The 27002-nt window shown below is 38.4% G+C and overlaps 2 protein-coding genes across 2 annotated transcripts in view; one reads left to right on the plus strand and one right to left on the minus strand.

The window, feature by feature from the left end:
- LOC132110705 (SERTA domain-containing protein 2-like) overlaps positions 1 to 8003 on the minus strand; it is a 36874-nt gene extending 28871 nt beyond the window's left edge. The window contains exon 1 of the mRNA XM_059517542.1: positions 7688 to 8003. The gene's annotated coding sequence lies outside the window, so the exon portion shown is untranslated. The remainder of the gene's footprint in view (positions 1 to 7687) is intronic.
- Positions 8004 to 10851: 2848 nt separating this feature from the next.
- LOC132110706 (neutral amino acid transporter A-like) lies at positions 10852 to 18657 on the plus strand. The gene is made up of 8 exons (XM_059517543.1): positions 10852 to 11492; positions 13007 to 13049; positions 14385 to 14450; positions 15822 to 15988; positions 16251 to 16484; positions 16592 to 16786; positions 16953 to 17087; positions 17916 to 18657. The coding sequence occupies exons 1-8, from the start codon at positions 10978 to 10980 to the stop codon at positions 18178 to 18180; spliced, it is 1620 nt and encodes a 539-aa protein (XP_059373526.1). The 5' UTR covers positions 10852 to 10977; the 3' UTR covers positions 18181 to 18657.
- Positions 18658 to 27002: the final 8345 nt, after the last annotated feature.

The raw sequence follows: 27002 nt of genomic DNA on the forward strand, positions 1-27002 counted from the left end.
CACACACATACACACATATTAGGCTGCTGAATCTGTGTATGTGCCTCAGGGCTTCTCGTGTAGAGTGAAAGAGAAAAGCTCTGGCCATCACAGCTGTTCCCAATGCTTTAGTCCCCATTGCTCAGCAACAGAGAACAAAACAAAAGCACATCCCTCCCCTTCAGTCCTTTCAATCTCCTCCCATCCTCTCCAGCACCACTACCACATTATGAACCGTTTGCTCTGCTCTTGCTCTCTCTCACACACACACACACCACTTCTTTTACCCTCACCCCTCCCACCGTCGTCACACACAAACACCAAGTCCTTTGTCCACATTCACTTGGCAAAATATATATTCTGCACTAAGTGCAATTAGGAGTCTAGCCAGAACAGTAGTAGGAAGTAGACAACTCGTGTTCTGCTGAAACAAACCAATAACTAATCAAATCAAACTAAATCTCCATACCAGCTTATCATTTTTCTTGTTGTTTTTGTTGTGTTTCACTTGCTGACAAACTTAAGGTAAACACATTGGCAGAAGTCTAATCTGTCAACCTAAATTAGAGAAAGACAATCTGAATGGTTGAGGCTGAAAGAATATAAACTTTTACACAGACTATGTCCCAACAACAGCTGCATAAATCACATATATTCAGCAAGTGCGTGGGCCCAGGCTAAATGTAAACACTGAGAGCAGTGAGACAAGACATTATTTTAACTGGCATGGTAAATATTACATTGGGTCGAAACATTGAAATCATGTTAAATGCTTCTTGCCCAGTCTAAGGCAGACATATTGCTAGTTACACAAGATACAGTGAAAGGGAGGAGAGGGAGGCGAGTATTAGTATAATAAATATAAAAAAAATCATATTGACTGCTAAAGTACCAATATATTGTGTACCAATTGTAGGATGTTTGAAACTGACAAAAAATTATAATAATGATATCCCAATATTAAAACATCTTATTATTGCTAAAATAAATAAATAAATCATTTGAAAATTTAATTCAAATGATTTGTTTATATAGCTGGTTAATTCAGGAAAGAAGAAAATCGTTCCAGATTTTCAATGTAATCGTTGACTTTTGAACCTACTTCAGGTTTTAAAATGACAAAGACTGAATGTGGTGCCCCGTCTGTATGTTGAACAGTAAGTAAACTTTATTATGCTGGACAGCATGAAGATACGATGTGTCTTCTAACAGAGCTTTAAGGTGCTCAGTTTCCCAACAGCCAGCTGAAAAGAGGGAGGAGCAGTGCCTGTCAAACACCAGGTCACAACGATGACTACCTTTCCAGTCTCCACGAGCAGGAGGGAGTGAATCTCATATGGCACACAGTGCCCACAGCCTTTACTCACACTCAGCCATGATTTTGACCCTGACACACCACACGCCCAGGTGAACAAGTCTCATTAGATATCCAGCTTCTGTTTGATGAGACGGTGAAGGTGTCTGAATGTCCTGCCTCTCTCTAATAATACAAATATAAAAATATATTCCTTGCATAACCTTCATTGTTATCAGTGGGCTTCAACTATTTTCAGGCCACGGGACTCAAGGTTGATATACATACTGTAAGAGTGTATATGCATGGTATATAAAAAAATGCCATGTCAGTGTATTTATATACTTTGCTATGATGCTTACATTGCAAAGGCATATACTTAAATATAACATTTTACATTTACTTAAGACATAAAAAGTGTTTTGTGAGGGTGTAACACTAAAACATTTTGCTAAACTTTAATTGTAACTTAATAGAATTTAAAAAAAACTTTTAATTGGATTTAAATTAAATTTCCCCTTTTGACTTGTATTATTTTTTTCTTCAAAACAATAATTAAATTCAATTTAATTTATTTTTTAAGTTTAATTTAATTTGTACAATACTCTTTGTTCCAAAGCAGTTTTAAAGACAGAAAGATAAAGAAAATAAAAGGCAAACAGAAGAAAGGGGATTAGTGTCTTACATTAGTGAATCATATTTTCATTTTTTCACAATTATTAGAGACCAAATACTTGGAAGACTACCTGTTCAAGAAGCTTAGTGTATAAGACCCTTAATTGTCAAGTCATCAGAAGTTTCGAAAGACCACTGCTTATAAGAGTGAACTTGCTTCAACACGTCAGATTAATTGTTTCAATGTCAACTAAGAGGCTTTTTTGTACAAGATAGTTATTTTACAGCTTCTGGCGATGGGAGAAGAGAAATTGTCTCAATGCGGTGTGATAATAGACCGTTTTATAATATAATAAATTTGCTCCACTCCACAGACATAATGAGGAGGCATGTGAGAATGTCCCCTTTATTTCTGCAGCTCAGAGCCTCACTAAAGCCTCTGTTGTGCAGGCCTGGCATACATTTATGACACTGGGCACCAAACCAGCATCGGTTCTGTCTCTTTGACTACAACATGGTGCTCAGATGTTAGCACATGGTGCACACTGTGCAATGAGCCCACAGCAGTTAATCAGATGTTAATTACCCCGCTGGTTTAAACACAAGCAGGACCACAGGCACCAGAGCGACTGTGAAATTACAAGAGGTTTATTATTTAAAAACTCTGAGAAGGTACCAAGTGTGCAAAGTAATCACACCTTGTGAAAACATGGTATAATTTGCAACTAAAGCTGCACATTAAGACATACAGTAAGCTGAGGTTTGTAACTTCTTGTGTGAGAGGTTGGGGTTTGATCTTGCATACTGTCCTCAGTGTCCTGCTGCCTGTCTGATAAGATCCCTGAGACAGACACCCCCCCAGATTTTCCTCATCTATTATTCAATAATACCAACAATTAACAGCACAATCAGACTAGAGAAGAGATTATTTGAAAAGCAACAACAACACCATGTCTCTGACATACAAAGAGATCAAGCAGGATGCAGGGCTTTAATATTTTCTTTGCATAATGAAATTAACCAATGATAATAAATTAATAAACATTATCGTAAGAATGGTTTCCAATTATTAATCTCTGGCATGCAAAATCTTGAATTAAATTTATCCTTCATGATAGTGTCCCTTTAATATGTACTTAGTAACATGTATTTAAAATGAAAACTCTGTCATCATTTACTCACACTTAAGGATAAGAATGTATTGCTGTTCCTTTAAGTGCAACAAATGCAGGAACTTTCAAGCTTGAAAAAATAAATAAATAAAAGAATTGTGCACTATTTCAAAGTCTTTGACTATATTCTATATATAGTTCAAAAGTTTGGGGTCACTTAAGATTTTTTTCTGAAAGTTATACTCACCAAGGCTTCATTTATTTGATTGAACATAACGTAATAATAGTGATTGTGAAATACATTTTAAGAGAATTAAAATACATTTTAAAAATATACTATTTAAAATAACTGTTCTCTAGTCATACGTTTTCAAATATTATTTATTCCTATGATGGCAAAACTGAATTTTCAGCAGCCATTATTCCTGTATTCAGTAACACATGAACCTTCAGAAATCATTTTAATATGCTGATCAATTAGTATCAGTATTATCAATACTAAAAATAGTTTAATATTTTTGTGGAAACTGTAATACATATTTTCATGACTGAACAGTAACATTATAAATGTTTTTACTGCGACTTTTGATCAATTTAATTCATCCATTGCATTTTAAAGGAATGGTTTGTTTTTCAATAATTTTAAAATCCAGTTCACAGAAATCAAACTATTAATATGAATTTATTTTTTTTCACAAGTCATAAGGACTCATTTAATGGACCGCTTTAATTTGTCCTCTTTTCAAAAGCAACAGCCACCATTCATTGTAATTGTTTTAGAGTTCAAAGAAGAAATAAAGAATGGCACGAGGGTAAGTAAATGAAGGCAAAATGTCCATTTCAGGGTGCGCTGTCCCTTTAAGTCGTTTTCACTGCAGGTCAGAGAGATCTTGTGTGTCCAGAAGAAGATGTGTGCTTCAGTGCTTAGTCATCAGAATTCCCCTGTTTTCTGCAATACACACAGGAGCGTATCAAAGCAAGCCTCAGGGAGAAAACATACTATCCCACAATAATATTCAGTTATCAAATATTTCTGATTACAGCTATATTTATGTATTTATCCTTAACAGAAAAAAAGAATATAGAACAATCTCAGTTCTCTACATTCTAAATGAGCTTATTATGATTCCAAGCATTTAATACAAAACACTGACAAATGTACAAACCATCTCTGTTCAAATTAAAGAGGTGCCTACAGACAATGTCGTAATGTATGTATTCAGAAATGTTTATTGATTTGCCATTTTACACCCCCAATATTCATACATCTCATGACAACCAAGAATATTTTATACAAGAAGAGAGGGAAAATCCTTCTCATGAACAACTTGTGTATGCTGCACAAATGTTTCTCATGCTAGAGGGAGGAAGAAAGGCTGCATTGAAAATATGCATAAACAGACAGAGAAACAGAGCAAGAGACACTAAGATTCTTTATCAGGGGTTTCCCTGCATTTTTTACAAGTGATTTTATGGAGTTGAATAATATCTGATGGAATCCGTGTTCTTATGTGGGAACCAATAAATGTGGCTGCTAAAACTGAATTATATGACTGAATAACATAAAGCAGATTACTTGTGTGAACCACTGCACTGAACTTTATATTATAAGAATTTTACACTTTAAAAATTAAATAAACAATGTCAACATTCTGAACCACAGTGACAAAATAAATAAAAGTGCAATTTAGTGTAATAACACCAACTGTTGTAACACTAGATTCATAGTCAATAATCTTGTATTGTGAATGAGGAAGTTTGATGTATTTTTATTGCAACTACAGCATTTGTTTTCAACGTTTAGATAACCAGGCTCTAATAATTATCACAAATGCCAGTTAAACAACTGAACAACTATGGTAAATTTGTAAAGGGAAGTAAAATGTAGAAAAAAGCATGAGTATTTCAACTAGCCCAGTATAGATAAGTGGAAGTAAAAATGTGTCAAAATTCAAAAGGTCCTGGATCAATAAAACTATATATATAAAAAAGTAATTATGTTAAATATTAATCGACTGCAAGTATTTACCGTACTGTAATCAGCAAACAATGTACATAAACTACATCCAAAAACCATTCTGACCAGAAAATTAATTCGCAACATATCTATTGAAAGTCTAAAAAAAACAAAAATCACAGAAATATTCAATATTTCTATGTCAGGCTGGATGGCTTTGTGCCACATTAAATCCACAAGGGCAAAACAGTCAAATTTGAGCATATATAAAGTGGAGAATTAATTTAGGATTGGAGAGCATGTCAAGCTCATGCATTGTCATGGTGTGTGTGCAGACGCATAGTATGTTTTGTTGAGCCATGCAGAATCCCCTCTGAGCTATGCTTTTCCGACGCCCCTCTCCGGTTCGTTCTTCTTTAAAGGTGGGTGTATGAAATATTAATGCTGCAGTACAACTGGCTGTGGGAGAGAGGCCTCGCTCTCTATGTGTGTGTGTGTCAGAGAGACAGCCAGCTAACTCATTGCTGCTGTTCCAGAGACACCCGATCTCTACAAAGCTCCCCGACCTGCTGGGGCCTTCACTGCCACTGCTACTGAAGATCATTTGAGAGTAAATATTCAAGAACACTGACTCAATATCAGCACTTTATTATAATGGTACTAGAAAAATGAATCTGGCGTAATGTTTTATTACATTGGTTGTTGTACTGTATGTGTCATGCCAGTTCGGAAATGCAATATCCAGTGAGTGGTGCTAAAATGCTAATTCCCTATCACATTTGAAAATAACATGCTAACTATACTAAACCCTACCCTTAACCTATGCAATACTGTTAACAAAAGCAAAAACAAAACACTTGTTGAAGCAACCATGTCATTTTTGCTTGGTTCTATATCACATGAAAAATACCTGGACCAACTGCAGTATAACAAATGAATCGAGAAATGACCCGTATAGTCCTGATCAAACTGTGGTGACATTGACAGCTTATAACATATCATAGCAGCACAAGAAGATGCAGGCCACAGGTTATAAAGTTCTTAAGGTGAGGTTTGGCACATCTCTCTAGAGGTTTATCATTCAAAATCCCTAGGTCGTCAGCATGCTTGACGCTTCAGAGTTCAATACAGTGAATATGCTCCCTGCACATTATAATGAAAAGTAGGTCACTGCCCCAGGCACTGGCAGCTCATTTACTCAGAATTCAATGAAACTGCATTTAAGCAATTCACTAACACTGGACTCATCATTTAAAGCACATTAACAACATTACAGACTGGCAGAAAATTTAACTATGATCATGATATGGATTTAAGTCTTCCACGAGAAGTCTGTTAAAGACACAGGCTGGGCCTAAGCACACATTAAAGAAATACAAAACATACTAACAGTCAGAAAGACTTGCTCCTAACTGGTGAATGTCATATCCTTGCAAGACACTGTCATTATCCATGCAGGCTACACGCTGCAGCTAAATACAGTTGTAACATTTTCTTCTGAGTGCTTAATCCCACTCTGTAAACACAGAGTTTGGTTATTTATGGGAGTGACAATTGTATTCAACAACTAAAGTCACTTTTGCATCCTTTTAAAGTTAAAAAACGATCCATTGCCATTGTATAGGAAAGAGCGACAAACAAAATGTATTGTTTTGTCATATTACATTCTTTAGAGTAACATACTGGGTAAAAACTAAACTTTAAATTTTTACAAAATACATATTTTTAGAACATAACAGGTTGGCTGGAGAGTGTTTTAATTGGTCAACAATGACTGTATTCAGTATTCATGACTTCTCCAATCATTAAGTCCACTTAAACCCCGCCCACTTGTCAAAATCCATTCAGCAATCAGTAAACTAAACCAAGTCCCCGCCCTAATTTTTTATTTATTTATTTATTTCGATAATCCGTTACACTCGGATCTCAGTCACAATATAGAAGAAATTCTGTTTTAAAATCACTGCTTCCATTTCATTGCAATTTTAAAACTCTTTCATTAAGGCATTTTCTGGTCGTTATCGTTTGAGGTGCATGGTCACGTGTATTCGCTGCACTGAACAACAAGCCTGCTTGGACTAAAGTTTTTCTGAATTTCGCTTAAACTTCAGAAATATGAATGAACCCTAATTTGCTATTTTTTTAGGTAACTGAAAAGTTGTTTAAAACCCTTCTGAAAAAATATTTTTATAATCAGAACTATTTATCGGAAGAAGAAGAAAAAACAGAAAGCCACTGATAAACAAAAATAAATAAAACTCTTCAGCCGTTTAGTGATTAGGCAACTAATCTAGCGTAGCTACTGTACAAAAACATCAAATGCTGTACGCGACACGGGAGATCACTGCAGTCTGTCGGCCAGTTACATAATAACACCAAACCAATAAATAAATAAATGCAGAGGCCTACATGAATTGTTTATTCGGGTCGATTACAGTAAACTATCAACACGCACCAATCATAAGTATGTCATGTGGCTTTCCTCATTTAAATCAATAATAACTATTTTGCATCCAGAAGACGCCAGTGGTGGACTTCTACTGGCCGACTGTGTTTAAAGATATTCCAAGTTTGTAGACGGACATACTGTAGGCATGCAAACAGGTTACTGCTGCTGGGGTCAGTAGGGTACATGCACGTCAGCACGCTTTGCAGGAACTACCCACATCAAGACTGACCTGTCAAAACACAGGACTTTATGTTGATAATTCAGTAGGAACGTCAACTCACCCTTCTGAAGACAGACTTGTACGATCCGGTTAATTGAATGTAAATCACTGAGAGCTCAGCGGATTTATTTTCTAATGCGTTTACATTGTATCAGTGCATTCTGCAAGTCTTGCTAGTCGACATGAATTTACATGGCACTTTTTGAGCGCCCCGTGCCTCATCAGCCTGAGGAAAAAAGTAAACAGTTGCACATGTGAGAGTCACATTTCAAAGTGTCCCCAAAAGTAGTAGGCAGGTTGCCCTCGGTGACTCTCCTCGTAGTCGCAGTTGCAAGACATTGGATTTGAATGATAGGTAGTTCTGTGCGTCTAGGTGGAATCCCAGCTCATATGCCCCGCCCCCTCTGGTAGAATCAGCCAACTGCAGAATAGGCATCGACATGTTATTTTTAAAGAACCTAACAGATTAGTAACGTGGTGTTTTAGCACAATAAGATAGTTACGGAGCAATATGTGAGCTCAAAAATCAGTCTAAAAATCATCTCACACTGACAAATTATAACCTAGGCCTACATATTTTAAAAATATAATCTTTATAGGCAAAATTTTGTAATGGGTCGCGGCAATAGTTACTTGAGTATCAATGGTAAATTTCAGATTGCCAGATTTGAATTCTTCAAGTGGCGGAAGAGAAAAGGCAGCTTGCTCTGGCAAGATGCCCACACAGACAGCTTGGCTCAGTCTTTTTTGTTGCAAGTTCAATCTCTACTGCATAACAGGAAATGGAGTGTTCAAAAAAGCCTGCCATTGCGGAAAATAGGCATTAACTAAAAAAGGATGGCATGTTTTGAGACATATCAGGACACAAATTTGTGATTTGCATTTTTAATGACATGGGTATGACACAGGTATTACTAGGAGAGGGTGACTTATTGGGACATAACCCATGTATCGATTTTTCAAAACGCTTATAAACCATACAGAATGAGGTTTTTTTTTTTTGAGAAAGTAAAAATGCACAAAGTTTCCTGTGAGAGTTAGGGTTAGGTGTAGGGTTGGTGTAGGGCCATGGAATATACAGTTTGTACAGTATAAAAACCATTACGCCTATGGGATGTCCCCACTTTTCACAAAAACAAACGTGTGTGTGTGTGTGTGTGTGTGTGTGAGACACAGCTGATGGTGCGTGGTCTGATGGAATACTGAAAACAGTCATTAATCTTGGAGTCTGACATTATTTCAGGTGTTCAGGGTAAACCCTGCTGTCCTGACAGACAGGTCATTTATCTGCTAACCATAACCTACCTATTAGATTGAAGGACTCTTAAAAATAACAATATTTATGACAATATAAAGTGTATAATGTAAGTGGAATGTTGTCATAATTCTCATTGAGAAAAGTAACTTCATAAATCACAATAACAAAGCACAAAATCATCACCATTATCATTAATTATAAAAGGCTAAACAAAAACAAAAATAACGCATCTTTTGCAGTGCATCGCCATAATATTACAAGATTTTGTACTTATGTCGAATAAGCAATGATCAGTAGTGCTCGAGGTTATAATCACACCCGGTATTTTTCTCAAACAGAGAAATTACTTTACAAGACAAAAGATTGACATCTGGTGGTTGGAGAATATTATTACAGGCTTAAGCAGTTAAGTTCTGATTTTCTCTCCGTTTTTTATAAGCTGCCTGTCTGATCACTTGTGGTCTTTAACACAACAAAGACAACAACAAAAAAGCACAGTAGACTATACATGTTGCTTATAATGTTTAGATCACTGAGTGAACATTAACGAGTAAACATGAAGTATAGAAGCTGGTTTATTTTAAAATCCCTAATTACATATATGGAAGCCATATTTTGTAATGGAAGTCAGATTCAAACCAATTGTTCTACAAAGTAAACCAGCAAATAAATGTAAGGTAAATCTGGCACAGAAATCAGATTTGTAACTATGGAGAGAAGCTCGTCTTTCTTAGGCATGACAACAGCTGCAGGATGTGATTTTCCATAAGGTCAGACATTTGTTTACCCTCTATATCATAGGGTTACTTTTAAAATACTTTTAGCAGTATTATACCTTTAACACAAACTCCTTCCTAATATTCTTTTCAGTGTACTAGAAGACTTTTTGGAACTATTTGGGGCCTACAATCTTCACAGTCTTGTTTTGTCCAAGCCACAGTGGGGTTCGGTGTATTATAGTAACAACTGAGAGCACAGTCAGCTTCCTGCTCCTGGTTTGGCAGCTGTGAAATGTTATTTTTGGAACAGAATAGTTGAGGTTCAGGGGAAAGCAACAGACAGCTAAGAACTGAGAGTTTCACAGCTTAGGTTATTTAGCTTGGGGGAAACTGTAGGTGGGATTCTAAAATTATTAGTTGTACCATTGAATACCAATACAAAATGCAGAAATGACAACCCTCACAGAACATGTTGCAAATGCTGAAAAACTGCACAAATAAAGAAATCTAAAATTGCTCTAGAAAGATCAAACAACAATAACGGGATCATTCAAAGAAAAGATGCCTTTTGTGTCTTTCATAAATATATATGTCTAAACAATGTGTCTTTAACAATGAAAAGATATTATTTTAATAATATATTATTTTAGGTATAACGATAAATAGAATATATAGAAATATAAATACAAACAATAGAATGTAAATGTATTTTAATAGGATATAAATATTTAAATATTACTATATAGCTTAGTCATTATTCTTAAAACATGAACAGAAATAGTAAATTATGTTACTTTATAAATGTTTCGTTTTGACCTGTTCCCTGTCTTGTGTTTCTAAATATACCTATATTAGCAAATATTAAAAAATAAAAATGGGAATAAACTAGATGTTTTGTCTTAATTCTGTATAGATAGATAGATAGATAGATAGATAGATAGATAGATAGATAGATAGATAGATAGATAGATAGATAGATAGATAGATAGATAGATAGATAGATAGATAGATAGATAGATAGATAGATTGATTTGAGACTTGCGATGGCACAGTTAAATTATTAACACAAAATAGAAAAGGTACGCATAGGCCTATTAAATCACCCAATAATAATACAAATTATAATGATAACGATGATAATAATAATAATAATATGCACGATATCAGCCACCCTTTGCCTTGTTGCATCATTTCATAGTGGTCCATGAGTGCGCATGCTCTTTGAAAAAGACCCCTCGTCAGTACGTCTGTAAGTGCCGGCAGGTTTTTCCACGCGCTCTCCAGTCCGCTGCATTCCAAGCGCGCACGCTGCTGATGAGAAAATCCTGGTACCTCTTTTAAACGTGTGGAAAGACTGAGCGTGTAGGGAAAATCATGGAGGAAAAGAAGAGCGAAATCAATGGACACGCCGGGCACAAAAACCCGTTACCAGCAGTCTCATTAAAATCAGAAAAGAATAGCTTTAAAGACCGGTTCATGGTCTTCTTCAAAAGAAATCTCCTAGTGATATTCACGGTTTCCGGGGTTCTGGTGGGCGTCGGGCTCGGGATGATGGTCCGTAACATGAACCTTACCCGAGCGCAGATGACTTACTTCGCCTTCCCCGGAGAGATGCTGCTGAGGATGCTCAAGATGATCATCCTTCCTTTAGTGGTTTGCAGTTTGATTTCTGGCGCTGCGAGTCTGGACACGCGCTCGCTGGGGAAGCTCGGAGGGATCGCCGTGTCTTACTTTCTGGTGACCACTCTGATCGCTTCATCCATCGGGGTAGCTCTCGCCTTCATCATCAAACCCGGCGTGGGAGCAGGAGCGCTGAACACCAACAACTTAGGGCTGGAAGGTGTGAGCTCCAACAAAGAGACAGCGGATTCGTTTTTAGATCTTGCAAGGTATCATTTCGTTATGGAAATGAATGCAAATAATAATAATAATAATAATATCTAGCAATATGGAAATGAATGCAAATAATACTAATAATAATATCTAGCAATAATTGTTAATAGCAAAAGCCTATCATTCAACGTGAGAAATAAGCAGTCCACGAAGCAGCACTTAATCACCGCTTGCAAGTTCCTGGCATGATTAACGGTGTGCTGTATGTACAACACTCACGAATGCAGAAGACATGCAGATCATTTGACAGTTTATGCTTTACATCTTCTTTTTTTTAGGTATTTAAATCACTTATGGATGTTTATTTAATTATTGCCAGATAGAAACAGATGGAAAAATGCTTTTAGTTAAGCAAAAGTGGGGCAAATATGATTGATAAGCTTTTAAACTTACTGATCAGTTAATATCACAAGATCATTCTGAATTTTTTTTTTTTTTTTGCCTGGTATCCTTGTACTTGATCATGCCAAAAATGGAAACCTACAATTGTTATTTTAAAGAGATATTTCTGCATGATTTAACCCACTTTATGTGGGTTTGGATGGTATAAATGTATGTATTTATGTTGATTCGGTGATATTAAATAATATTTTTGACTTGAGTAAAACCAATTAATTTATATGTTGCCATTTTTAGGATACCATTTTTTTAGTGCATGTTTTAACATACGGTATATATTTATGTAAACATAAAAATCCATCAACAAATGGAAGTGGTCCTCTAACAGTCCTTGTTTAACATTAAGGTATAGTGTAACATTTTATAACTGTTCTGATGGATTTTGATCACTAATTATCATACTATTTTTAGTTATCCTACACATTGTATCATACAAGTTAGAAGCCATGATATCTCATAACAGCCCAGTCGCTGCTGTAGGACAGAAATATGGCTATGGCTGCTTCTGAGTTACTTATCTGATGGTGGCTAGTTTTACCCCCTTATTTAGACAGTTTGATAACTTTTAAAGATTTGTTTTAGCAAATTACAGCAAACATGTTTACTATCAATTTAAAATCACTATCCTGCTTTTTCACTAATCTGTAATTTACACATAGAAATTATATAACAAAAAATATAGTTTTTTGATTGTTTTTCTTGTTGGAGTATAAATCTGCTATGCGATTATGTAATAGACTAAAAGAACAACAACTGTACAATAGGCTTGCATGAACCTGGAGAAAATACATTTCTCTTTGCGTCATAGTTCACAGGGTTACTAGATTAACCCTCTTTTTAACGCAGGTCATATGACGAACAAGGACTGAACTCAGTTTAGTTTAAAAATAATCTGTTCTGTAGCTTATGTGAATGATTTGGTAAATGGATTTGCAGATACAGATATTGATATGTACAGATCAGTGCAAAACTTCCTTTACAGGTCAATCGTGCTGCAAACTGGTGGGAATTTAGCAAAGGAACATCAGTGGTGTCTATCTGTGATGATAAGAGCCCATTTTTACACATCTGCATCACTGGTTTATCTTTCTTGCTTGTTTTTCCTTTTCAGAAACCTGTTTCCATCCAACCTGGTGGCTGCAGCTTTCCGCTCAGTAAGTGAATGTTTTTTTCTTCCAGCTGTCACTAAAACACACACATACTCACACAAACAGTTATGTACAGAATTAATATTAGTGGATAATTTCACCATGTTAACAGCTCCTTCATCTCTAATTGAGAGAGTCACAAAACAGAGGAACCATTTTTGTCCCTGCTCAATAAATACCTCTCATCCTCTCTCACCACTAAGCAACCAGGCAGTTACCATAGCGAGCTGATTCCATTCCTTGGTCCGTGGTAACCTGGCTTGGTTGACTGGGTTGTACCACATGGGCAACTGCTCAATACTGAGCACACTCTGCTCAAAGAGAGGACAAGAGGTTCATTGGGCGGGATGGGAGATAACATCTCTGTGCCTAGACCAGAGCATGTGGACGACCCCATTGACACAAACCAAGCAGTTATCAATTTGTAAAAAATATATATATATAAAAATATATATATATATATGATCTTGTAAAGGCCAGAGAAAGAGAAACAGGGTCATTAGGTGCAGGTGGGATGTTGCTTTATCCAGTGGGAGAATGTTTCTTTATCCAGTGCGATTTCCATCGACATTTACCTGGATGGAGGCCAGAAAGGCTTTAAAAGAGAACACAGATTAGGAGGATTAATACCGAAATGCCTGGCCATTATTTAAATAGCCAGTTACAAATGGACTGGTCCACACTAATACTTGTAGATCTATTCCAGGTTGTTTCATTATCTCTAACTGAAATATTTTTATGGATTTGTATTTTGTTATCACATGCAAGTCAACATCAGATAGTACAAACACTGTAAATAAATCTCAGTTAAAGACCCATTACTGCAAGTGAACCTTTAGAGCCACTCCTTGCAAATACTATTTTGCGTTCCACTGCACTGATTTTTAATGTGTAAGAATTTTTTTTTTTTATGTAAACATGATATCTGTATTGCAGTTTTTTTTACTATGCCTAAAAGAAGATATATTATTAATTTTTCCTAACTTACCTACATTTCCATTTCTACTTTTGAGGTAGTAAGGATAGGCAAAAACTAAACTGAGTGCTCACGCTCATGTAATTGGAGTTTTTGAGGCACAGGGGTTCTGAATAACAGGTTTTGTCATTGTTCCTGTGTATACCAGTCTCAAAGTCCTCTTCGGCTAACTTTAAATGCTGCTTTTGTGAGTATTTTGGCACTAGACTTGACAGAACCTAGCTCAGTGCAGAGAAATTATCAAATGCATCACGGTTCATGAAGCTGCACACCGGAATGAATTGAAATCAGTCAAAATAGCTCTGTGATAAGCACTGCATGTAGCTCATGATGTTGTCCTTCTCTGACTCTTACTTCTGTTATAGTACGTCACCGATTACAAGACCATTCTTGTTGGAAATGTAACGAACGAAACCCTCAACTACCAGAAGGTACACAATCTCTTTATTTTCTAATAATAATTTATTATTATTATTATATTATGATTTTATATATTATTATTAATAAAAATGATGTTAAGAAATAACTGTCAAGTACATAATTGTCAACACACACATCATGTCACTTGTTGAAATGTCAATTTAACCTAGTAAATAGTATTTTGCACTTAAAAAAAAAATTCAAACTCAAGTTGGATTGGGGCCCCTTGGGTGGTTTTGGCTCTTTGGCAGCCTTGAATGAGCTTGCTGTTTGTTTGCACAGGGCTAGGGTTGACGCAGCCGGTTTAGCTGCTCCTGTCCCACTGAGCACTCAAGCAGCTGGAGATGGCAAGCCTTTCCCAGAGGGCTTTTTCAATGTGCCTCTCATGTGTCTGCATTATAGTCTAGTCTCAGCAATATGCTTGTAGAATGACTCAGGATTTTATTTATTTTTTTATTTCAGATAAATATATTTGTTTTTCTGTCACTATGTTAGTGCAATCAGTTAAATCCAGTCCCACAAGCATGCAGATCTCCACAGAATTGGAAAGTTTATGTCCTGCCTCTTGCATATTTGTTACTTAGGAATTGTTGATCCATTTAATACAGTTTTAATCTGTTCCATCAATGTTTCCTTTCAAATTCAGTGCTAAATATGTAAAAAATTAAAAAGTTCACAGATCGTATCTGAACTACACTATGTACGGCTCTATGTAAATAGTCTTTGTATAAATCATTGGGTTTTCATTACATCCTGGCACAGCCGAAATGTCTCATATCTGCTGGTGCATGGGCAAATATTGTGGACAATCCCTCAGAACGCTTGAGGTCCATAATTGCTTAATTAGGGCTTACAGAACAACCAGTGCTGTGTGCCAAGTGATGAGCCATGCCTGGATGTGCAATAAAGCCCAGAACAAGAGTGGGATTCAATTGAACGATAGCTCAGTCCCGTCAGATCTTCATCACCCGACTGCCTCCACTGCTGAGCGAAAGTCTGTCTGAGAGCCAAGCTTCATCACGTTTCGTCTTTTGAAAATCACTTGTCCATGCACAATCATATCAAGTTCAGTGACGGGGAATATATGAATGGGAGCAATGGTTAATATAAGGTCAATTTGCAAAATCAGCATTTATCAGAACACATTAATGTCACATTTTGTTGCTTAAAACAATGTCAGCTTCTAATTTAGTTTGCTGTTGCATTGTTCACCTTTGACCCAACTGTGTGCTGCTATGAAAACATATATATATATATATATATATATATATATATATATATATATATATATATATATATATATATAAGCTGAATGGCAATATCATAATATTTGATTGTCCAATATCATAATATTGAAGTCAGTGATTTCTGGCGATGTTCAGGTTCCCTATGGAACAGATGCAGATGGAATGAATATTCTGGGCCTTGTTCTCTTTGCTATGGTTTTTGGAGTTGCTTTGAGAAAGCTTGGGGCAGAAGGAGAGGAGCTCATTCGCTTTTTCAATGCCTTCAATGAAGCCACCATGGTACTGGTGTCTTGGATCATGTGGTAAGTAAAGACCTTTGAAAAAATCACATCTAATCCAATAATATAAAATATAATATAAGATTATATAATATAATATAATTAATATAATATATACAATCACCAGCTGAAGTGCCCTTGATGACTATCGTGGCACTCCGTCCCATACCTCTGTCATACATAAATCTATCATATAATATTTAACATTTAGCATTTTATTCATTATAAAAACCTAAATTGTACCATGCACATCATGTATGATATATTATATTGTTTTGTCCTTCAGGTATGTGCCTTTTGGCATCATGTTCTTGGTTGGCAGTAAGATTGTGGAGATGGAAGATGTGGTTCTGCTGGTCACTAGTTTGGGGAAGTATATTTTTGCTTCTATCCTTGGCCACATCATCCATGGTGGCATCATCTTACCTCTTATCTACTTTATGTTCACTCGTGCAAACCCCTTCAGTTTCCTGTCTGGCCTCATCACACCTTTTACCACTGCCTTTGCTACCTGCTCCAGGTAATTTGTTATATTTCATATATTTCTGTAGTCATAAGCTGGTCAGTTTGTCTTTATTTTGCCTTTACATACTCAAACCCTGTCTGTTTTTTTTTGTGCCTGTGCAGCTCAGCAACACTGCCCACCATGATGAAGTGTGTGGAGGAGAACAACGGTGTCGACAAACGAATTAGTCGTTTCATTTTACCGATTGGAGCCACTGTCAACATGGACGGAGCAGCCATTTTCCAATGTGTTGCGGCTGTGTTTATTGCCCAGCTCAACAACGTTGAACTCAATGCAGGCCAGATCTTCACAATCCTGTGAGTGTACATCCCTATGAGGCCCTTTTTTCAATCAGCAGAGTATTGATAGGTCCCCTGAACATTCCTGTATCTATACTGTTTACGTACAATGTGCTGTTAAGTGAGCTGTTAATCACTTTGGATACAGCATCTGCTAAATGATTGCTAATTTGCTTATTCAAAGTGTGACAGCCACCGCCTCCAGTGTGGGAGCAGCAGGTATTCCAGCTGGAGGAATCATCACCATCGCTATCATTCTGGAGGCCATTGGTCTGCCCACCCATGACCTGTCACTCATGTTGGCTGTGGACTGGATAGTGTAAGACAGCTTCTCCCATCCCTAATATATTCAATATCAATAAATAATTATATTACTGATTAATTGCATATCTCATATAATCTCATATATCAATATTAGTGTTGTGTTATTGAGTCACCAAATTAGCGTCAAATTTATTGGGCAGGAGATATGTATTATTTATTTATTTATATTATATTATTGTTTAATGTATTTTTAACTATTTAAATGTTTTTATGTATTTATTCACAATCAATAAATATGGTTTAGGTTTTAGGGTCCTGAAAAAATAAGATTTTCACAAAAATATTAAGTATCATGATTACCGAGGATCCTGTGAAACTTTAAGAGTAATGGAGTAATGACTGCTGAATATTCGACTTTGTCGGGAATAAATTATATTTTAAAATATATTAAATAGAAAACAAAACAAAAAAAGTGTAAAATATCGTAAACTGTAATAATATTTAAAAACATTACTGTTTTTACTTTTGATTAAATAAATGCAGCCTTTGTGAGTAAGAGACTTCTATAAAAAAAACTTTAAAAAATCTTACTGAAACCAAACTTTTGAGCAGTGGTATATATATATGTAATAGTATAAAATAAACAAATAAAAAAATAAATATTTTTATATGTACATAAGTACAAAAAAAAAACTTTATAATATAATGCACCCTCCCAACATATTCTGATAGCTTTGCAACATATTTTTTCGTAAGAGCCTTCAAAAGCTTCTTATCAGAATCAAAAACATTAAACTTACATGCATACAGTACAATATATGCGTACAGTTTTATCCCTGAAGTAATCTGTTGTGTTAATTTACTGTGTCTGATGTGTGATCAGAGACCGCACCACCACTGTTGTGAACGTGGAGGGAGATGCACTTGGTGCTGGCATTCTTCACCACATCAATGAGCAAGAGATGAAGAAACAAAGAAAACAGGAGCAGCATCAAGAGGAGCAGGAACTGGAGGAGGTGAAGGTGGAGGTGGTGGCTAATGTCAAAGCAGAAGAGGAGACCTCCCCTCTCGTCACACACCAGTTCCAAGGAGACAGTTCCTCACGTGAAACACTTGACGACAAGGATGGTGTGGAGTCTGTACTGTAAAGTGGTGACTGTGGTCTCTCATCTCTTTCTTCTTTAATCTTTCTCACTCTCACTCTTTTAAAAACCACTACAGACATGATGTCTCCACCAGTGTGAAGTTTACATCAAATATAAGGTTGATTCAAGTCTGAGAATGGAACACTAATGGTCATTTTGCTGTTTTACATTTGGTTTGAAGTACTTGACAGAAGAACCGGTTCAGTTATGATTATCAGATTATGTGAAAAGTCTGAAAGGGAACATTTCCAGTTTGCAATCAGATGTCTAGTGAAGAGATGAATAGTCTGACCTCTTGCTCTGTTTGTTTTCTATATTTTATCTGACTGTGTGAAACATAAACTATTTTGAGGATAAACCGGAAAGTATTTGCTGTAAATATTTGTGTCTCTAATGGCATATCCTGTTGAATTGTGGTATAGTCAATTGATTTTTTTTTGGGACTTTATCAAAATCAGGTCTGCTTGTGAAATACTCGTGTGAATTCTAGCAGATTCAGAGCTTGTGCTTTATTATTGTACTTTCAAATCTGGTGAACATTCAAATTTTAAGTGAAAATTAAGCTGAAAGATTGAAACAAAACTCAGGTTCACAGGTGATATTCAACCTGATTATGAGAGATACACCGGAGGTCAAATATTTCCTGATTAGACCTCCATTCACTGTGTACATTACAAATACATGCTGTTGACCCAAGGACATGGTATCTGGACACCTAGTGATCAGTGGAAAAGAAATGTTGACTTCAGTGTAAATTTAAACGTCTTGACTTTTTGTACATTTTTATGTCCAACTTTTAAGTTTGGCCATTAGCTAAGAAGTAAACGTCTCAGGTTACGAAAGTAACCATGGTTCCCTGAGAGGGAACGAGACACTGCGTCCTCTAGGGGTCGCTTTGGGGAACACCTCGTCGTGACCCGTGTCTGAAGCATACTTTGAAAAATGCCAACGTGTTGGCCGGCGACTATAAATATGCGCCAGTAGGACCCGTCATAATGACATTATCCCTTATGGCCAAAGGCCTAAGCTACATACCCAACTTACCTGTAGGGCCCCGGCCCAGGGTAGAGCTGAAGGCTTGGAATCATGAAAGATTCTTTTAAAGGGATATGGCTAAGAACCTAGCATGTTCTTTACCAAACCATCCTATATGGCTTCGCGCCTCACCATATAGGATTTTAGAAAGAACGCAGAGTACTAGCGTGCGAACTTACCACAGTGTGGATTTCAGAAAGTGTGCAAAGACTTCACGTGCACACTTACCATAGCATGGATTTACAAATACTGTTCTAAGGAGGGGCTCTTGTGGCACTCTGATAGAGCAGCTCATAGATGGAATGGCCCGGGAGCAGAGCAATTGGAGGAAGAAATTTACAGATGAAGCCTCGGCCACGCCTGTACCATGGCGTCCAGCCCCAGTGGAGCTGGATGAGTCAGAGGAAGCCAGAGGGGATAGTGCGATGCTCTCTCGAGTCACACACAGATCCACCCAAGTCTGGCCAACCTCTCCAACTCTACTTCATCACCTCGGTGCGAAGGCGCCATTCCCTGAGCCTCAGCCCCTGCCTCAACAGGATGTCTGCTCTCACCGTGCATCTCAAAAACAGTATGTAGTACTGGAGCGCTCTGGTGGAAAAACCGAGCATTCAGTCTCATATGAGAGGAGGACTCCAAGCTCAGAGTAGCATGCTCATAGGCGACCCTTTTTTGGAAAAAGGGGAGCGCTGCTAAACTACCACGAGAATTGCCCAAACAGCCCCTCATGTTGCGGGAAGCGATGCTTGAGGTGTATAACAAATACACACTAGCTCAATGAAGCCCAAGGAACCCAGGGCTAATCATCTTAAGAAAGGGAACGAAGCGGAGCGCGTAACCCCTACCGTACAGGATTTCAGAAAGTTGCGTGCACACTTACCACTTGCGTGCACACTGACCACCATGTGGTTTTGAGAAAGTACACAGGCTTAGCGTGTGTACTTAAAGGTTCCGAAGCATCGTAGAGGCGCTGGATCGCACGGGAGAGGCCAGCTCCAATTTTCCAAACCTCAAGCAAGGGGAGCATCACCTGAGGCAGTACATACAGAAAGACTTCCATAACTACCACCTCCACCTTCCCATTGGACGTCGCTAAGCGGCCAGGAGGCCCCTCAGGGTGACCTGGCCGGACATCCCGCCAGATGCGCCAAGCGGCCAGGAGGCCCCTCAGGGTGACCTGGCCGGACATCCATGAAATTCCCTGCAGTGCTGTGCCAGTTCTGATGATCAGCCAGGCTCCTGCCGAGAGCCTGTGATCTTGGCCACCTAATACCAGAGCACGAGGCCGGAACTGAGCACTGTAAAGGAAACTCACAGAGTTTGTTAGTAGACATATAACCACCAGCAATATAATACCCATAAGCAGATAAAAAAAGGGTTACATACTCACCCACCCTCCTGTACTGGAGTCCTGCTCACGGGGCGCCCCCTTTTGGTCCAGACCATCAGTAAGGTGGTTACTATGGATATAGGACCAACCAAAAACATCATAGGTCCAGCATAGGAGACTGATATGAGAGAAATTTTCCACCTAACCTCAATCAGGTGGAGAGCTGGTGGTTACAAGGGAATTAGGCAGGGGAGGATAAAAACAGAAGTTAAAAACATCCAAAGGAAGTGAGTAACTACTAGGTATCGCTCCGATCCGGACGAGAACGCTGCCTCATCTGAACCACATCCCTCAGACCCTGCTTACCTCTTCGTGACCCGCGATTCCTCTTGCCCCTGCCCTTAGGCGGGGGAGGTGCGCGAGCCGCGACACTAGCCTTCTGTGCCCGTCTTCGATCGTCAGATCGAGATGGGCCAGGACCCCTTTGTTGCTCGGGCTCAGACCTGGACCTTCGTGGAATGAAGGATTTAAAGGCAGCTGAGCGCGCCCTTGCCTCCCTGAACTTTTCGACCACCATCTCGACGGAGGTACCGAAAAGCTCAGAAGGCGAGACCGGAGCATCGAGAAGAAACCCCCTTTCTTCCCTCCCGATGTCTGCCAGGTTCACCCACAGATGTCTCTCCGTTACCACCATAGGCGCCATAGACCTACCCATGGCGGATGCGGCCTGCTTGGTAGCACGGAGAGAGAGGTCTGTGGTGTGGCGCAGCTCGGCTACCTGGTCAGCTGAAAGGCCCTCGCCTGTATCCAGGTCCTTCAGCAGGTCAGCCTGGTAAGCCTGAAGCACTGCCATCGTGTGCAACGAAGCCAAGGCCTGACCTGCTGCTGCGTATGATTTACCATTTAAGCGGGATGTATCCTGGAGGGGCTTAGATGGCAAAGAGGGAGATTTAAGAGAGGATGTTTCCCCCACAGAGAGGTAGCTAGCCAGCGTCTCTTCTACAGGGGGCATCCTCTCATAGCCGTTTTCGTGCATGCACTCGATATTAGCATAACTCGTATGCTGAAACCGATGGATGCGAGAGGAAAATGGCCTCTTCCATTCCTTTTCAACTTCTGCATGTAAGTCAGGCAAGAATGGAAGGCTGACCTGGGCTGGAGGGCTATGGTCAGACAAATAACGCTCGTTGAGGCGACCTCGCGACGTCACTTTTCTGGCACGCTTCCATGGCAAGTCTGATTTTGCCGTGGCGCAATCCATAACCTCTAACACCTCCCCATACACAGGGCAGGAGGATTGAGAAGGCTCAGTCTCAGCTTCTTCGCCACTCTCAGACATCTCCTGCTCTTTCTGGGTAGAACCCAGCAGAGCACTAACTTCAGTATCAGAATGGGTTAATGACAACGCATCTTCCTCCTGAAGTTCACTCTCGTTTGCCGCCGAAGAGTGTGAAGGGAAAAGTCCCTCTCTACACTCCTCAGCGAGATCCACCTGTGATCCCCACGAGCTCATTCTCCTCCGTGCCTCGGCAACGGCGGGTCCTGAGCCGTGGGAACCAGATGGCTGTCCCTCTTTCCTCGAAAAGAGAGACAAACGAGAGTGGAGCTTTTTCACAGAAAATGCTCACAGTGCACGCAGATTGCCCCCTCAAGGACATCGCGCGCGTGATCTTTGCCCAAACAAGAGACGCAAAGACTGTGTGTGTCATCGGGTGTCAAATAACGCTGACACGGATGCACACACTGTTTAAACGCCTTGCTAGTGGATGCCATGATAACAATGTTAGATCGCTCTTACCATTTTGGCTCGTTTCTCAGATGCACGCTTCAAACAAAACAGTCAATGAAGACGAAGAAGATGAGTGACGGGTCCTACTGGCGCGTATATATAGTCGCGCAGGTAGTGATGTCAGAGGCTGTCGCCGGCCAACACGTTGGCGTTTTTCAAAGTATGCTTCAGACACGGGTCACGACGAGGTGTTCCCCAAAGCGACCCCTAGAGGACGCAGTTCGAAGTTCCCTTGACAGGGAACTATTTTAAAACGACAATTTAAGTATGAATGAGTTTAATTTATTCTATTTTTAGCCTTTTGTATCGCATTAGAAATGATTTTACGTAATCTGTTGCTTTGAAACAAATCAGAAGTTAAAGTGTTTATATGAACTCTAAAAGCTGTTAATTAGCATTTGATTAGTGTGTTTTATTTGTATTTTCGCCTTGTATTTTTTCCACTGTCTTTTAACTGTGTCTGTGTCTGCATAAATCAAAAGCTTTGTGTCTCTGATTTACGTGCTGGTACTTCTGGTAGCTAACTAATAATAACAGTTTCATGTGTGGACACAAAGTCCCCCAGGGGCGCCTATGGAGCAAGTCGCTTTTTTCCTCACTGGAGATTTTTGTACAATAAACGTGTACTGATTATTTTTTTTTACTTTATATAAACTTTAATATAGCCTAAATGCAAGTTTTTTTTATGCGAAACGTAAAACTGAAATCACTCATAGCAATTTCTATAAAATTATTTTTAATCCCCATTCTATAATCACAAGTCCAGTTACAGTGACAATTAAGACGCTATTTCAGCAGCAGTTACATGACTGAATAATGACCATTACATTTTTTTAAATGAACATTCTATGGTCTCAGCCAGTGTTTCCCACCAAAAAAAAAAAAAAAAAAACCTGGCAATTTACGCCACATTATCATGCGCATACGTATTAAGATGAAACTTGAGCTGGTGTAACTGAATGTTGGCTCGTGCACTTTTAATGTCGCTATTGGCTGGAAGCGACAGTCGTGCGCTGCTGGACCCGCCTCTGTGTTATGAACCGTTTCCTCCACCGCTTGGATTCCACAACAACAGTTTTATTTTTCGTATAATATCTCTAAATTATAAGAACGTAGTTCGTGGAGCTGCCGAAGGATATTCCTTAGCCAAAACTGGTACGTAAGTACAATTTAAGATCAATTCATGCAGGGTGTTCAGCTAAGCAAAGTGAAAGTGATGTCGACAGAGATGTGAAGCTACTGTATGACAGATTAATAGTCCTGGCTGATACACAATCTATCGTTGACAAAATTCTAATTTTGGGGTGGACTTTACCTTTAACCACTTGGTTAAAGAGTTTAGTTTACTTTTGATTTTAATATGACACTTTTTCTTGCTGATACACAATTCTATGATTTAACAGTTCTAGAGAAAATAGCCTTTCTTCATAAATGAAGTGGCGTAACAGTCTGATTTCCAAAGGCGCTACACCCTCAAGGATATCATGCATAATGTCAACGCTTGTGTTCTCAGTGACATGGAAATAGTGCAGCTTGTTTAAACATGAGTCCTCTTTAACTCCAGTTGCAGATGGATCATTACATAGCACATGCTGCTCATAGTTTTCTCTGGTGCGCTTTTCTACTTTATCTTCGTCGAAAACAGTCTGCGCAGTCGTTTTGTCAATCAGGCAGAAGTGACAAAGGTTGTTGGCTGAAAAGCTTTCCAAATAACCACACAGGGAATGGATAGCTAAATTGTCAGCAGTCAAAACACAGATTGTTCCATAAAGTTGATGTCTTTGTCCTTGCATGTCTACTGCAACACCCGACCTTTCAAGTAGTCTAACTTCCTCTAGCAGTGGTTCCAATTTTTTACCAAATCCATATACCTCTTTGTCCATAGAATTAAACAAAAGACATAAGTGAATATTTGAAAGTGAAGAACTATATTGCGGTGGCAGATTTTTTAAACTAAAATAAACAGCACCCATTTTATGGATTTTAGTTTTGGAGCCTAAAAAGTTAGTTGTTTCCAGGTCATCAAAATACAACTGTATTTGGAGTGCTTGAGGACATGTTCCAAACAATGGGTGAGATGTAAAATGAGTCCCATCACAATAATTGTGCATTTTCCCTTCGGTTTGCTTCTTACTCTGAAGGTAAACTTTTTGCATCTGGTCATTACTGAACAGAAATTTAATAGTCTCAATTACTGACACATATTGACACGTGTCTGCTGCCAAAACTTGTTTTAATTGTCCCTGTTTTCTTGCTGTGTCTGTCCTATGACCAATAAAGATTTCCTTCGGCTTCACAAGATCAAATTTCTCTTCAAAGTATTTACTCATTTTGTACATCTTTAAACAGTAGTTTAGCAGCTTCAAACTCACCCATTAATGACTGGACAGACTTACTGCAAAGTGGTACCTGCAGATTATTCAACAATGTAGTTGTTGACTGTTTAAGATTATCAACAGTCCTCTCTAGCACCTCTTGCGTACAAGAGATAGTTGTATTTGATGAACGGTATATCTTTGCCACAAAAGAGGCAACAGTTTCACTAGGAATGGCAGTTTGAACTGGAACATAGTCTGATGTTTCCACAGTACTAGATGTCCCAGTCTCATATGCATCTGATAAACTGTGGTCATTAGGTTGAAATGTCATGTCCATGAATGTCGTTGTGGACTGGTGGTCTCTATTAAGATGTTTGGCGAATGAATTGAAGTTATGATACGGTCTTGGGCAACCATCTTGGCTGCAGATAATGGTCATGTCCTGTCCATCTGATAAGGCATGAATTTCACGGAGATGCCAAATTACTCTCCTTACTTCTGTAGATATCAATTGTCTGCACTTTGGACACGTATACATTGTGTTGTTATTTAATGTGCAGCCTGAAGCTTTGAAAGGATTTCAAGTAGCTTGGCTTTCTTGGTTGAGATGGTCACATCATAGATGTATTCGAAGAAGGTGAAGACAGAGCTCAGCTGTGTCAACTGCTCACGTCAGGCCATCATTTAGAGGAATGGTCACCTGGTCGTTCCTTGCAGTGATGACGTATTGTCGTGTTGGGCTTTTCAGACTGCCGATGCAGATCAGCTGTGGCTGGGTCCTTGATGCCATCTCGGAGTTATCGCAGAGGGATGCAATACTGGTTCCAGGCTTAAAGAAGATGAAAAAGATGCAATTTAAGAGTTGAAAAAGCAGCATAAAGAAGTCTAAATGTGCATGCTATACTGCATTAGTTAACATTTTTGAGTAATTATTCTTCTGTAAGTTACCACTTGTAAGTAAGACAAGATTACCCTTTAAATGTGTATGTAGAATATATATCAAATTCAAAAGTCATAAAAACAGTGTTATACATTTTGTACTACCGGTATTTACACATTTTATGAATTGTAATAAAATCATAAATATTTTAACTTTTTTTTTTTAATTAATTATTTAATAATTACCTAGTTACGGCGGCCGTCGGATGCAAACTACCTGCAATTTATGACAACGCATGAATTTGCAGTGCAATTTCTAAATGCTGTGCATATGTTGTCAAATTGATGATGTTTTCTTAAGTTGCGTGTGTTTTGTCTATCTGCATGTATTGTCATAAATTGCAGGGCCACCATACCTAGTATTTCGTTGGCTCTTACAGACATCATTACGAAACATACCGGTACAAAATCAATCAGGAATGTTATTGCTGACTTCACACTGCAGCGACTTCCGGGTATTGGTGGCAGAAGATGTGTCAGAAGAACCAGCATAGTGTAGCACTTTTCATCTGAAAATTAAATGAAAACAGATTAAAGCTACAACAAATATTTCCAAGTAGGATTAAAAGGATTAGATCATGTGTTTTTAAACTGGGGTTCAAAAACTGAGTTAAACCGGGTTGAACTGGGGCTGTATGAGGTAGCCTAGCCACACCCACCTAGATCTCCTTTCAGGGAGAAACTATTCTGGAACACCATCATTCACTAAGTTCCCATCAGACCCCAGACAGGCTCTGGTAGTACAGATGTAGCAATGCATCAGAAATTGCAGTCGGAAGAATGTATACATTTATGTACAGCAAAGGTAGGTCTACATACTGACCGTTGATGCGGTTTATTGTCAAGTTTGTAAAATGTAGGTAAAGTAGGAAGTAATGTTCGGAATCCCTGATCAATGTGATTGGTTGGCTGAACCAATAATTTCAAAGTTAACCTAAAGTATACCCCCATCATGATGTTACCGTTGGAAATGTTTCCCCAATCATGAGTCCCCAGACTATATTTACAAGTAAATGAGTCTGGTTTTAACCAGGCTATGTATGAGGTGCTTATCCATAATCAGCGTATTACCAACATGGATTACACTGATAAAGGACTAATTAATATTATTGGTAAGTAGGAAATAAAGCAGGTTCCTACATCAGGGTATATGCAGGAATCTTGAAGTTAATTTTAATACCTTTTCAAGACTTTTTCAAGACCTTCTCAATATTTTTTAATACCTTTGAGACATCGCATGCCATATCATTACACACATACACACACACACCACCACATACACACATACCATCTGTCTGGTCATCCATCCCCTCCGTAAGTGAAGCAACACCACCTTTTTCCAAGGCAGCCACTGCTCTCAGCTTTGGAATGATGGTTGCTTCCCATTTTCTGATGAACTGGTCTGTCTTTCCAT

Source organism: Carassius carassius, chromosome 30 (genome assembly GCF_963082965.1).
Source record: "Carassius carassius chromosome 30, fCarCar2.1, whole genome shotgun sequence".
NCBI classification, from domain to species: Eukaryota; Metazoa; Chordata; class Actinopteri; order Cypriniformes; family Cyprinidae; genus Carassius; species Carassius carassius.